This window comes from Drosophila obscura, unplaced genomic scaffold, assembly GCF_018151105.1.
Source record: "Drosophila obscura isolate BZ-5 IFL unplaced genomic scaffold, ASM1815110v1 contig_179, whole genome shotgun sequence".
Taxonomy (NCBI): Eukaryota; Metazoa; Arthropoda; class Insecta; order Diptera; family Drosophilidae; genus Drosophila; species Drosophila obscura.
In genome coordinates, this window is record NW_024542766.1 from 3,381,293 (window position 1) to 3,396,881 (window position 15,589).

The 15,589-nt window shown below is 38.8% G+C and overlaps 2 protein-coding genes across 5 annotated transcripts in view; both read left to right on the plus strand.

The window, feature by feature from the left end:
* LOC111078229 overlaps positions 1–3,275 on the plus strand; it is a 42,593-nt gene extending 39,318 nt beyond the window's left edge. Inside the window, exons 4-5 of one of the 4 annotated variants that reach the window (XR_005967591.1) lie at positions 2,661–3,035; positions 3,089–3,275. Coding sequence is in view for 1 of the 4 variants with exons in the window: in XM_041592458.1 (XP_041448392.1) it covers positions 2,853–3,035; positions 3,106–3,119 (197 nt within the window). In the remaining 3 variants the exon portion in view is untranslated. The remainder of the gene's footprint in view (positions 1–2,660; positions 3,036–3,088) is intronic. The other 3 variants (XR_005967592.1, XR_005967593.1, XM_041592458.1) reach the window with 3 other exon arrangements.
* A 663-nt stretch (positions 3,276–3,938) lies between these two features.
* On the plus strand, positions 3,939–14,627 carry LOC121403954 (titin-like; the record flags this gene model as incomplete). Its single annotated transcript, XM_041592406.1, has 3 exons — positions 3,939–4,492; positions 8,057–8,328; positions 8,986–14,627. Coding segments are annotated over 3 exons (6,381 nt in total), but the record flags the coding sequence as incomplete, so codon positions are not given.
* Between the last annotated feature and the right edge of the window lie 962 nt (positions 14,628–15,589).

The window sequence follows — 15,589 nt, forward strand, 5'->3', positions numbered from 1 at the left end:
ACGAGGACTATTGGTTGGAAAAGTGGCAGCATCAGCGACAACGGCACAAAACAAAAGCAGAAGCAATCGAGCTGAGTTGGCTTGAATGGCAAGCAATTGCGAAACTATTTGAACAGCTCCATCTCCCATCTCCCATTTCCCATCCCACAAGACCCATCACGCGCACTTCCTTCCAATCTCAATCGCCCTACACAACTCGACAAACCCCTGCAACACCATCATAGGCCCCATCACCCGCATCAATCAATGGGGCAATGGGCATATGATAGCCCCCGAAAATCCAGACATGTTGAACCTCCATGCATCTCTCGGCATTGACCCTGGGACCCCGATCAACTTCGACAGGTCAAAGCGCTTTTATAAAGCTATAAAATATACACAAACTAAGTCGGACCAAGACTTTGCCCCTCACGCATTCGCACACGTAACCTTTTTTTGACCCCCCCCCCAACCGCACAACACCCCACACATAGCCCGGTGTGGCACGGAGTGGCAGGAATAGGGTGAAAATGGAAGCACGCTCTTCAGTCTGGGACTGTAGACTGTCAACGGCCTACTCGGGCAACCTTTTTAAACAACTCATATGCAGAGGGTTGCTCTAGGAATTCTCCCTATGATGAACAGAGTCCGTGAAGGAAGTTTCTCCCACCCTGTAGTAGTGCCAATTCTCAGGCAACCCTCGTTTTCTAGCCCAAAAGTTGTTGCCTGTTCTGTTGTTTTTTTTTTCGGCCCGTGTCCTGCTTATGTTTGGTTTATGTTTTTTTTCATTCCTTTTATTTTATGTTTTGCTTTTTTTTTTTGGAAGCGACGATTCTCAGTTTTGGACTTGGGCCTGGCCCTCGAAAGATTTATGTGCGTAAATTTCATGCTGACGGCATCAGGTGATTTAACACTTTAGATAACATGGAACTTGGAACAGTTTATAGTCGAGAATCGAGGAGTAGAGGCGTCCGTCCATCTGTCTGTTCCATGCCCCAAGAAGAGCAAAACAAACAAACGAACGAATGGCGGGAGGCTGTCGTGGGGGGTGGCAAAAGTTGTATTTTTATTATTTTATTTTATTGCGCTTACATCTTTAAATAAGTTTCCTTCGGCTATGGCAACACCTCTTCTCTTTCTCTGGGTGTCTTTCTCTTTGTTCGAGTGTGTGTCCTTTTCTGTTCGGGGAGATCTCTGCCCTTCGGAATTGATGTGTCTTTTGGGGTCATAAAAATTACAAAAAAAAATTTCTTTCGCCTTTTTGGCCTGATTGCTGTGTGCGATTGAGCATCGTTTCGCAGGTCCCTGTCCCCTGTTCCCTTTGGTCCCTTTTTTTCCCCCTTCCCAGCTTTGTTCTGTACGATTCCTTTCCTGTTTTTTTGTTGGCTTGTTTGTTGTCCAGATAGGATATAAATTATATTGAGCGCTTTGAATTAGTTTTTTATGTGCCGTGCCCGCCCCGTGCCTCACATGTAGTGAAAATGAAATTAGATACGTGTTTGGGTACGAGTTAATTTGCTGGCACAGATTTTGCCCACCCAACGGGGGAGAAATAAGTAAAGTTTACCCTTGATTTTGTCTTCGATTGATAACTGTGTTGGGGGCGCAGGTTAGCAGCTCGTCCGGGGGATATTTAAAGAGTTTACTTTGCTCGCACAATGCTCCACAATTTCGAACTCCATTGGGGAAAGTTCGCCCTGCAATCGCTGCAGCCAGCACCAACAATGGCCAGCAATTACCAAAATACAACGAAAAAAAAAATAGTAGAATGGTGAAAAAGGATAAGAAGAAAATGTTGAGGAAATTCTACTCCAACACGAAAAAGGCAAAGCGCGAAAAGGGAAACGCAAAAAAAAAAGGCGAAAATAACATTGAATTGTTAAGGAACTGCAAACTGCAAATCCATTAAACCACAACAAGAACAAGAACAAGATGAAGGAGGAGGACCAGAACGAAAACGAGTACCAGAACCAGGAATCAGCAGAACAGTACAGAATCAAAACCGAAGAGAGCTTCTATAGGTATTGCATTGAAATGGGAAATGTCCGTACACAATTGACTGGAAATTGTTTGCTGAATTTAGCGAGAGAGAGAGAGAGAGAACCGTTGGACCAGACACTCGCAAATGTGTTGATGGTGGATTAGCTGATGTTGTTTGAACAGCATTTCTATGAAGATTTTTCAGCTAAACTTTGTCAATTGTATTCAACTTAATCTATCCTTCGGAACAACTGCCCTGCCAGGCCGCCTAACATCTAACCAAGAGCCGTTGAAACACCCATTGCTTATTGGATAAATAATTGTTATCGTTAGTTTAACGAATTAAAGTAGGTCACAAAAAAATGAATAAAAATATGTTTAAATTTAAATAATGATAAAAAAATGCGTTCAAAAATACAATTTTTAATTTTATTAATAATATTTATATACATATATTACAAAAATTTAATTTATATTAAAAAAAATTTAGGTTTATAACAAAAATTTAAATAATATTAAAAAAAAATTTTTTTTTCTATTTATATATTAATTTTATTTAATAAAATGAAACTATTGCTGTGGATATTTCATGAAAATGTTTTACTAGTCAAATACATACTAAGTACTTTTACGTTTATACCTACCATAATACCATATCGTATCAACGTACGTCAAATCACATTCAATTACTAAACGGAAAGGCATATCAAATCCGAAACAAATCGGGCGTAGAAGAAAAATCTAGTCTCCACATTAGTTCTACGGTAGTCTTTGGGACTTGTGGTTTATCCTTTAACCATGAGGTCGCATCTGCTCACTCTTTTAGGTAATCTCGCCAGATGGAAGAATAATTTATGTGGCAATATCTTAATGTTCCCTATATTTCTCTCAAGTTCTGATTACCATTGAAGGACGACATAGTGGCAAAATTAAGTGTTTTGAAACGTGTCTCCAACGAAGAGATTTCGTACAGCCTTTTTGTGCATTAGATGAACAACGAAAGTGCTGGTTTACAATACCGTCAAATTGTACATACGATCTTGTTAAGTGTTTGAGAAAGCTGGCGAAGTTACCCCGTGAGTAATTTATTTGTAATTTTTTATTTTATACTAATTATTTACAAACATAGCTTATAAACCCCATCAGATTGTGGAGGGTGAATGTCATAAAATTAAGAAAGAACCATGGTGCGAAACAATTGTGAAAAAAGAAAGTGAGGAAACAGAATATTACACAGACGAGACGTCAAAGGACTCATCAAAAGAATATTACACAGAAGAGAAGTCAAAAGAATCATCAGCAGAAAAATCAATAGAAAAAGTAACAACAGACAAATCAACAACAGAAGAAGCAACTACAGAAAAATCAACAAAAACATCAACAAAAGAAGCCACAACAGAAGAAGAAACAACAGAAGAAGCAACGAAAGAAAAAGCAACACCACAAGAAGCCACAACAGAAGAAGCAACAACAGAAGGTGCAACGACAGAAAAAGCAACACCAGAAGAAGCAACAACAAAAGAAGCAACAAAAGAAGAAGCCACAACAGAAGAAGAAACAACAGAAGGTGCAACGACAGAAAAAATAACACCAGAAGAAGCCACAACAGAAGAAGCAACGAAAGAAAAAGCAACACCACAAGAAGCCAACACAGAAGAAGCAACAACAGAAGAAGAAACAACAGAAGTTGCAACGACAGAAAAAGCAACACCAGAAGAAGCCACACCAGAAGAAGAAACAACAGAAGAAGCCACAACAGAAGAACAAACAACAGAAGAATCAACGAAAGAAAAAGCAACCCCACAAGAAGCCAACACAGAAGAAGCAACAACAGAAGAAGAAACAACAGAAGAAGCCACAACAGAAGAAGCAACAACAGAAAAAGAAACAACAGAAAGGAACAAAAGAAAAGCAACACCGGCCCGGGCCGGCCCCGGGCCCAGAAGCCACAACAGAAGAGAACCACAGAAGGGACAGAAAAAGCAACACCAGAAGAAGCCACAACAGAAGAAGAAACAACAGAAGAAGCCACAACAGAAGAAGCAACGAAAGAAAAAGCAACTCCACAAGAAGACACAACAGAAGAAGAAACCACAGAAGAAGAAATAACCGCGATATCCACATCAGAAAAGGACTCATCGAAGGAAGAACAAACAGAGAAACCCAAATCAGAAGAAAAAGATGGCACGACTGAAGAATCACAGACATGGACACTACAAGAAGAAGAAACATCAAAAGAATACCCAACAGAGAAACCTAAATCAGAAGAAGATACAGCGATTGAAGAACCAACAAAGAAACCGCAATCCGCAGAGGAAATATCAATAGACAAACCAACAGAGCATCCAAAATCAGAAAAAGAAGAAGACAAAATTGAAGAATCACAGACATGGACAGCACTTGAAGAAGGATTAACTGAAGAATACCCAACAGAGAAACCTAAATCAGAAGAAGATACAGCGATTGAAGAACCAACAAAGAAACCCCAATCCGCAGAAGAAACATCAATAGACGAACCAACAGAGAATCCAAAGTCAGAAAAAGGAGAAGACAAAACTGAAGAAACACAGACATGGGCACCACTTGAAGAAAAATTAACTGAAGAATACCTAACACAAAAACCTAAATCAGAAGAAGATACAGCGATTGAAGAACCAACAAAGAAACCGCAATCCGCAGAAGAAACATCAATAGACAAACCAACAGAGCATCCAAAATCAGAAAAAGAAGAAGACAAAATTGAAGAATCACAGACATGGACAGCACTTGAAGAAGGATTAACTGAAGAATACCCAACAGAGAAACCTAAATCAGAAAAAGATAAAGCGATTGATCAACCAACAAAGACACCCCAATCCGCAGAAGAAACATTAATAGACGAACCCACAGAGAATCCAAAATCAGAAAAAGAAGAAGACAAAACTGAAGAAACACAGACATGGACACCACTTGAAGAAGAATTAACTGAAGAATACCCAACACAAAAACCTAAATCAGAAGAAGATACAGCGATTGAAGAACCAACAAAGAAACCCCAATCCGCAGAAGAAACATCAATAGACAAACCAACAGAGCATCCAAAATCAGAAAAAGAAGAAGACAAAATTGAAGAATCACAGACATGGACAGCACTTGAAGAAGGATTAACTGAAGAATATCCAACAGAAAAACCTAAATCAGAAGAAGATACAGCGATTGAAGAACCAACAAAGAAACCCCAATCCGCAGAAGAAACATCAATAGACGAACCAACAGAGAATCCAAAATCAGAAAAAGAAGAAGACAAAACTGAAGAAACACAGACATGGACACCACTTGAAGAAGAATTAACTGAAGAATACCCAACAGAGAAACCTAAATCAGAAGATGATACAGCGATTGAAGAACCAACAAAGAAACCCCAATCCGCAGAAGAAACATCAATAGACGAACCAACAGAGAATCCAAAATCAGAAAAAGAAAAAGACAAAACTGAAGAAACACAGACATGGACACCACTTGAAGAAGAATTAACTGAAGAATACCCAACAGAGAAACCTAAATCAGAAGAAGATACAGCGATTGAAGAACCAACAAAGAAACCCCAATCCGCAGAAGAAACATCAATAGACGTACCAACAGAGAATCCAAAATCAGAAAAAGAAGAAGACAAAACTGAAGAAACACAGACATGGACACCACTTGAAGAAGAATTAACTGAAGAAATCCCAACAGAGAAACCTGAATCAGAAGAAGATACAGCGATTGAAGAACCAACAAAGAAACCCCAATCCGCAGAAGAAACATCAATAGACGAACCAACAGACAATCCAAAATCAGAAAAAGAAGAAGACAATACTGAAGAAATACAGACATGGACACCACTTGAAGAAGAATTAACTGAAAAATACCCAACAGGGAAACCTAAATCAGAAGAAGATACAGCGATTGAAGAACCAACAAAGAAACCCCAATCCGCAGAGGAAACATCAATAGACGAACCAACAGAGAATCCAAAATCAGAAAAAGAAGAAGACAAAACTGAAGAAACACAGACATGGACACCACTGGAAGAAGAATTAACTGAAGAATACCCAACAGAGAAACCTAAATCAGAAGAAGATACATCGATTGAAGAACCAACAAAGAAACCCCAATCCGCAGAAGAAACATCAATAGACGAACCAACAGAGAATCCAAAATCAGAAAAAGAAGAAGACAAAACTGAAGAAACACAGACATGGACACCGCCTGAAGAAGAATTAACTGAAGAATACCCAACAGAGAAACCTAAATCAGAAGAAGATACAGAAGAAACATCAATAGACGAACCAACAGAGAATCCAAAAGAAGAAGACAAAACTGAAGAAACACAGACATGGACACCACTTGAAGAAGAATTAACTGAAGAATACCCAACAGAGAAACCTAAATCAGAAGAAGATACAGAAGAAACATCAATAGACGAACCAACAGAGAATCCAAAATCAGAAGACAAAACTGAAGAAACACAGACATGGACACCACTTGAAGAAGAATTAACTGAAGAATACCCAACAGAGAAACCTAAATCAGAAGAAGATACAGAAGAAACATCAATAGACGAACCAACAGAGAATCCAAAATCAGAAAAAGAAGATGACAAAACTGAAGAAACACAGACATGGACACCACTTGAAGAAGAATTAACTGAAGAATACCCAACAGAGAAACCTAAATCAGAAGAAGATACAGAAGAAACATCAATAGACGAACCAACAGAGAATCCAAAAGAAGAAGACAAAACTGAAGAAACACAGACATGGACACCACTTGAAGAAGAATTAACTGAAGAATACCCAACAGAGAAACCTAAATCAGAAGAAGATACAGAAGAAACATCAATAGACGAACCAACAGAGAATCCAAAATCAGAAAAAGAAGAAGACAAAACTGAAGAAACACAGACATGGACACCACCTGAAGAAGAATTTACTGAAGAATACCCAACAGAGAAACCTAAATCAGAAGAAGATACAGAAGAAACATCAATAGACGAACCAACAGAGAATCCAAAATCAGAAAAAGAAGAAGACAAAACTGAAGAAACACAGACATGGACACCACCTGAAGAAGAATTTACTGAAGAATACCCAACAGAGAAACCTAAATCAGAAGAAGATACAGAAGAAACATCAATAGACGAACCAACAGAGAATCCAAAATCAGAAAAAGAAGAAGACAAAACTGAAGAAACACAGACATGGACACCACCTGAAGAAGAATTTACTGTAGAATACCCAACAGAGAAACCTAAATCAGAAGAAGATACAGAAGAAACATCAATAGACGAACCAACAGAGAATCCAAAATCAGAAAAAGAAGAAGACAAAACTGAAGAAACACAGACATGGTCACCATTTGAAGAAGAATTAACTGAAGAATACCCAACAGAGAAATCCAAATCGGAAGAAGACACAGCGATTGAAGAACCGACAAAGAAACCCCAATCCGCAGAAGAAACATCAATAGACGAACAAACAGAGAATCCAAAATCAGAAAAAGAAGAAGACAAAACTGAAGAAACACAGACATGGACACCACTTGAAGAAGAATTAACTGAAGAATACCCAACAGACAAACCTAAATCAGAAGAAGATACAGCGATTGAAGAACCAACAAAGAAACCGCAATCCGCAGAAGAAACATCAATAGACGAACAAACAGAGAATCCAAAATCAGAAAAAGAAGAAGACAAAACTGAAGAAACACAGACATGGACACCACTTGAAGAAGAATTAACTGAAGAATACCCAACAGAGAAACCTAAATCAGAAGAAGATACAGCGATTGAAGAACCAACAAAGAAACCCCCATCCGCAACGGAAGCAACAGTGGACGAACCAACAGAGAATCCAAAATCAGAAAAAGAAGAAGTCAAAACTGAAGAAACACAGACATGGGCACCACTTGATGAAGAATTAACTAACCAATACCCAACAGAGAAACCTAAATCAGAAGAAGATAAAGCGATTGAAACACCAACCAAGCAGAAGAAACCCACCCCCCCCCCCCCAACCAGAACCCCCCCAACAGAAGCAACAGTAGACGAACCAACAGAGAATCCAAAATCAGAAAAAGAAGAAGACAAAACTGAAGAAACACAGACATGGACACCACTTGAAGAAGAATTAACTGAAGAATACCCAACAGAGAAACCTAAATCAGAAGAAGATACAGCGATTGAAGAACCAACAAAGAAACCCCCATCCGCAACAGAAGCAACAGTAGACGAACCAACAGAGAATCCAAAATCAGAAAAAGAAGAAGACAAAACTGAAGAAACACAGAAATGGACACCACTTGAAGTAACTGAAGAATACCCAACAGAGAAGCCTAAATCAGAAGAAGATAGAGCGGTTGAAAAACCAACAAAGAAACCCCAAACCCCAGTAACTGAAGAATACCCAACAGAGAAACCTAAATCAGAAGAAGACATAGCGTTTGAAGAACCGACAAAGATACCCCAATCCGCAGAAGAAACATCAATAGACGAACCAACAGAGAATCCAAAATCAGAAAAAGAAGAAGACAAAACTGAAGAAACACAGACATGGGCACCACTTGATGAAGAATTAACTAACGAAGACCCAACAGAGAAACCTAAATCAGAAGAAGATAAAGCGATTGAAACACCAACAAAGAAACCCCCATCCGCAACAGAAGCAACAGTAGACGAACCAACAGAGAATCCAAAATCAGAAAAAGAAGAAGACAAAACTGAAGAAACACTGAAATGGACACCACTTGAAGTAACTGAAGAATACCCAACAGAGAAGCCTAAGTCAGAAGAAGATAAAGCGGTTGAAGAACCAACAAAGAAACCCCAATCCGCAGAAGAAACATCAATAGATGAACCAACAGAGAATCCAAAATCAGAAAAAGAAGACGAACCAACAGAGAATCCAAAATCAGAAAAAGAAGAAGACAAAACTGAAGAAACACAGACATGGACACCGCCTGAAGTAACTGAAGAATACCCAACAGAGAAGCCTAAATCAGAAGAAGATAAAGCGGTTGAAGAACCAACAAAGAAACCCCCATCCGCAACAGAAGCAACAGTAGACGAACCAACAGAGAATCCAAAATCAGAAAAAGAAGAAGACAAAACTGAAGAAACACAGAAATGGACACCACTTGAAGTAACTGAAGAATACCCAACAGAGAAGCCTAAATCAGAAGAAGATAAAGCGGTTGAAGAACCAACAAAGAAACCCCCATCCGCAGAAGAAACATCAATAGATGAACCAACAGAGAATCCAAAATCAGAAAAAGAAGAAGACAAAACTGAAGAAACACAGACATGGACACCGCCTGAAGTAACTGAAGAATACCCAACAGAGAAGCCTAAATCAGAAGAAGATAAAGCGGTTGAAGAACCAACAAAGAAACCCCCATCCGCAACAGAAGCAACAGTAGACGAACCAACAGAGAATCCAAAATCAGAAAAAGAAGAAGACAAAACTGAAGAAACACAAAAATGGACACCACTTGAAGTAACTGAAGAATACCCAACAGAGAAGCCTAAATCAGAAGAAGATAAAGTGGTTGAAGAACCAACAAAGAAACCCCCATCCGCAACAGAAGCAACAGTAGACGAACCAACAGAGAATCCAAAATCAGAAAAAGAAGAAGACAAAACTGAAGAAACACAGAAATGGACACCACTTGAAGTAACTGAAGAATACCCAACAGAGAAGCCTAAATCAGAAGAAGATAAAGCGGTTGAAGAACCAACAAAGAAACCCCCATCCGCAACAGAAGCAACAGTAGACGAACCAACAGAGAATCCAAAATCAGAAAAAGAAGAAGACAAAACTGAAGAAACACAGAAATGGACACCACTTGAAGTAACTGAAGAATACCCAACAGAGAAGCCTAAATCAGAAGAAGATAAAGCGGTTGAAGAACCAACAAAGAAACCCCCATCCGCAACAGAAGCAACAGTAGACGAACCAACAGAGAATCCAAAATCAGAAAAAGAAGAAGACAAAACTGAAGAAACACAGAAATGGACACCACTTGAAGTAACTGAAGAATACCCAACAGAGAAGCCTAAATCAGAAGAAGATAAAGCGGTTGAAGAACCAACAAAGAAACCCCCATCCGCAACAGAAGCAACAGTAGACGAACCAACAGAGAATCCAAAATCAGAAAAAGAAGAAGACAAAACTGAAGAAACACAGAAATGGACACCACTTGAAGTAACTGAAGAATACCCAACAGAGAAGCCTAAATCAGAAGAAGATAAAGCGGTTGAAGAACCAACAAAGAAACCCCCATCCGCAACAGAAGCAACAGTAGACGAACCAACAGAGAATCCAAAATCAGAAAAAGAAGAAGACAAAACTGAAGAAACACAGAAATGGACACCACTTGAAGTAACTGAAGAATACCCAACAGAGAAGCCTAAATCAGAAGAAGATAAAGCGGTTGAAGAACCAACAAAGAAACCCCCATCCGCAACAGAAGCAACAGTAGACGAACCAACAGAGAATCCAAAATCAGAAAAAGAAGAAGACAAAACTGAAGAAACACAGAAATGGACACCACTTGAAGTAACTGAAGAATACCCAACAGAGAAGCCTAAATCAGAAGAAGATAAAGCGGTTGAAGAACCAACAAAGAAACCCCCATCCGCAACAGAAGCAACAGTAGACGAACCAACAGAGAATCCAAAATCAGAAAAAGAAGAAGACAAAACTGAAGAAACACAGACATGGGCACCACTTGATGAAGAATTAACTAACGAATACCCAACAGAGAAACCTAAATCAGAAGAAGATAAAGCGATTGAAGAACCAACAAAGAAACCCCCATCCGCAACAGAAGCAACAGTAGACGAACCAACAGAGAATCCAAAATCAGAAAAAGAAGAAGACAAAACTGAAGAAACACAGAAATGGACACCACTTGAAGTAACTGAAGAATACCCAACAGAGAAGCCTAAATCAGAAGAAGATAAAGCGGTTGAAGAACCAACAAAGAAACCCCCATCCGCAACAGAAGTAACAGTAGACGAACCAACAGAGAATCCAAAATCAGAAAAAGAAGAAGACAAAACTGAAGAAACACAGAAATGGACACCACTTGAAGTAACTGAAGGATACCCAACAGAGAAGCCCAAATCAGAAGAAGATAAAGCGGTTGAAGAACCAACAAAGAAACCCCAAACCCCAGTAACTGAAGAATACCCTACAGAGAAACCTAAATCAGAAGAAGATAAAGCGATTGAAGAACCGACAAAGATACCCCAATCCGCAGAAGAAACATCAATAGACAAACCAACAGAGAATCCAAAATCAGAAAAAGAAGAAGACAAAACAGAAGAAACACAGACATGGAGACCATTTGAACAAGAAGTAACTGAAGAATACCCAACAGAGAAACCTAAATCAGAAGAAGATAAAGCGATTGAAGAACCAACAAAGAAACCCCCATCCGCAACAGAAGCAACAGTAGACGAACCAACAGAGAATCCAAAATCAGAAAAAGAAGAAGACAAAACTGAAGAAACACAGAAATGGACACCACTTGAAGTAACTGAAGAATACCCAACAGAGAAGCCTAAATCAGAAGAAGATAAAGCGGTTGAAGAACCAACAAAGAAACCCCAAACCCCAGTAACTGAAGAATACCCAACAGAGAAACCTAAATCAGAAGAAGATAATGCGATTGAAGAACCGACAAAGAAACCCCAATCTGCAGAAGAAACATCAATAGACGAACCAACAGAGAATCCAAAATCAGAAAAAGAAGATGACACAACTGAAGAAACACAGACAGGGACACCACAAGAAGAAGAAACATCAGAAGAATACCATCCAGAGAAACCTAAATTAGAAAAAGATACAGCGATTGAAGAGCAAACAGAGAAACTCAAATCGGCAGAAGAAACATCAAAGAAAGAAACAACAGAGAACCATAAAGCTACGGAAGAAACATCGAAAAAAGAACCAACAGAGAACCCCAAGTCAGCAGAAGACACATGGAAGACACCACCAGCAGCTAATCCCAAACCAGCAAAAGAAACATCGAAGAAAGAACCAATAAAGATCCCCAAGTCAGCAGAAAACACATGGAAGAAACAACCAGCAGCTAATCCCAAACCAGCAAAAGAAACATCGAAGAAAGAACCAATAAAGATGCCCAAGTCAGCAGAAGACATATGGAAGAAACAACCAGCAGCTAATCCCAAACCAGCAAAAGAAACATCGAAGGTAAACCCAACAGAGAAATCCAAGTCAGCAGAAGACACATGGAAGAAACAACCAGCAGCTAACCCCAAACCAGCAAAAGAAACATCGAAGAAAGAACCAATAAAGATCCCCAAGTCAGCAGAAGACACATGGAAGAAACAACCAGCAGCTAACCCCAAACCAGCAAAAGAAACATCGAAGGTAAACCCAACAGAGAAACCCAAGTCAGCAGAAGACATATGGAAGAAACAACCAGCAGCTAATCCCAAACCAGCAAAAGAAACATCGAAGAAAGAACCAACAGAGAAACCCAAGTCAGCAGAAGACACATGGAAGAAACAACCAGCAGCTAATCCCAAACCAGCAAAAGAAACATCGAAGAAAGAACCAACAGAGAACCCCAAGTCAGCAGAAGACACATGGAAGAAACAACCAGCAGCTAATCCCAAACCAGCAAAAAAAACATCGAAGAAAGAACCAATAAAGATCCCCAAGTCAGCAGAAGACACATGGAAGAAACAACCAGCAGCTAATCCCAAACCAGCAAAAGAAACATCGAAGAAAGAACCAATAAAGATGCCCAAGTCAGCAGAAGACACATGGAAGAAACAACCAGCAGCTAATCCCAAACCAGCAAAAGAAACATCGAAGAAAGAACCAATAAAGATCCCCAAGTCAGCAGAAGACACATGGAAGAAACAACCAGCAGCTAATCCCAAACCAGCAAAAAAAACATCGAAGAAAGAACCAATAAAGATCCCCAAGTCAGCAGAAGACACATGGAAGAAACAACCAGCAGCTAATCCCAAACCAGCAAAAGAAACATCGAAGAAAGAACCAATAAAGATGCCCAAGTCAGCAGAAGACACATGGAAGAAACAACCAGCAGCTAATCCCAAACCAGCAAAAGAAACATCGAAGAAAGAACCAATAAAGATTCCAAGGTCAGCAGAAGACACATGGAAGAAACAACCAGCAGCTAATCCCAAACCAGCAAAAGAAACATCGAAGAAAGAACCAATAAAGATGCCCAAGTCAGCAGAAGACACATGGAAGAAACAACCAGCAGCTAATCCCAAACCAGCAAAAGAAACATCGAAGAAAGAACCAACAGAGAAACCCAAGTCAGTAGAAGACACATGGAAGAAACAACCAGCAGCTAATCCCAAACCAGCAAAAGAAACATCGAAGAAAGAACCAATAAAGATGCCCAAGTCAGCAGAAGACACGTGGAAGAAACAACCAGCAGCTAATCCCAAACCAGCAAAAGAAACATCGAAGAAACAACCAACAGAAAAACCCAAGTCAGCAGAAGACACATCGAAGAAACAACCCACAGATAAACCCAAGTCAGCAGAAGGCACATCGAAGGAAAACACAACAGAGAAACCCAAAGCTACGGAAGAAACATCGAAGAAAGAACCAACAGAGAAACACAAATCAGCAGAAGAATACAGATCGAAGGAAGAATCAACAGAAAAACCAAAATCTGAAGAGGAAAAATCAGAGGTAACAACAGAAAAGGCCAATTTGGTGGTAGAGAAAGCAAAAGAAAAATTGGATGAATCAACAACCAAAAAGCCAAAATCTAAAGAAGAAAGTTCTGAAAAATCAACAACAGAAAAAGAAAGTTCTGAAGAAGAAAAAGCCTTCTTGGCAACAACTAAATCTGTAGAAGAGAAAACAACAAAAATTTTAGAAGAAGCAACAAACAAAAACCCTATATCGGAAAAATCTGATGAAAGACCAGAAAACGAACGTTCTGAAGAACAGGAAGCGGAAGAAAAATCAGAAGAAGCAACAATGGGAAAACCTAAATCTAAAGAAGAGGAAACGGAAGAAACATCTAAAAAATCAAGATCAGAAAAGGAAAAATTTTATGAAGACGAAACGAAAGAAAAATCAGAAGTTGCAACAATGGAAAAAACTAAATCTGAAGAAGAGGAAGAGGAAGCGAAAGAAACATCTGAAAAATCTGATGAAGAGAAAACGGAAGAAAAATCAGTGGAAGCAACAATGGAAAACCCAAAATCTGAAGAAGAAAATTTTACAGAAACATCTGAAAAATCAACATCAGATATAGAGAAAACAGATGAAAATTCCGAGGAAGCAACAATGGAAAAACCTAAATCTGAAGAAGAGGCAGCGGAAGAAGCATCTAAAAAATCAAGATCAGAAAACGAACAATTTTATGAAGACGAAACGAAAGAAAAATCCGAAGTTGCAACAATGGAAAAAACTAAATCTGAAGAAGAGGAAGAGGAAGCGAAAGAAACATCTGAAAAATCTGATGAAGAGAAAACGGAAGAAAAATCAGAGGAAACAACAATGGAAAAATACAAACCTGAAGAAGAAAACTCTTAGAAAATCTGAAAAATCAACAGCAGAAAATAAGAAATTTTATGATAACCAAAAAAGTAAAGCTAAAAAAACGAAAAATTAAAAGAAAACCCAAAAAAAAAATAAACAATAAAAAAAATACTAAATGAAAAAAGAAAACAGAAAAAAAAGCAAAATTAAAAAGCAATTCAGAAAAAGAAAATGGAGAGAAAGCAAAAGCTATAGGAAAAAAGGAAGAAGGAAGCGCGAGTCGCTTCTGGGGACGCGACTCTACTTATACCCGTACTCAGTCAGTATATACATACATTTTTAAGCATATGATTTTTTAGAATTTTAAAATAAAAAAAAATTTTACATATTACATTTTTTTGCTACATCTGATATCTACATCTACAATGTATATTCTACATCTAACATGTAGATTGTACATGTTCCATTTATATGATACGTCCTCAGGAACGCGGCAGAGTGTGCGAGCGAGAAAGAGATAGGTAGCGGGTCTCTGGCAGGAGGGGGCGGAAGAACTAACAGAAAATTAATTTCTTCATTCTAACTATAATTATGATCCGATCTGATTCAGATTCGGCAATCTGGTAGATATGATCATTTTCTACGATACTGCGTTTTTAGTTTTATTGTATCTTTAAAACTGTGCCTGCCACAGATTTTCGTCCATTGTGGTGTGTATTTTGAAATACACTTGTAGTAGTGTGATATCACATGAGTCTGGAAACCAAATTTGGTTTCTCTAGCTCTTATAGTCTCTGAGATCCAGGCGCTCATCGAGACGGACAGACGGACATAGCTATATCGACTCGGCTATTGATGCTGATCGAGAATATATATACTTTATGGGGTCGGAAACGTTTCCTTCTCTGCGTTGCACACATCCACTTTTACCACAAATCTAATATACCCCTTAACTCTTTTTTGAGTACGGGTATAAAAACAGACACTGAAGAAAAAAATGCAGCGGATGAAGAAGAAGAAGCGATTGCAGTTTAAGATACGGCAGTAAAAGAAATTGCATAGAAAGAAGAAATGAGCAGAAATACCCAAAATAAAGATCATAA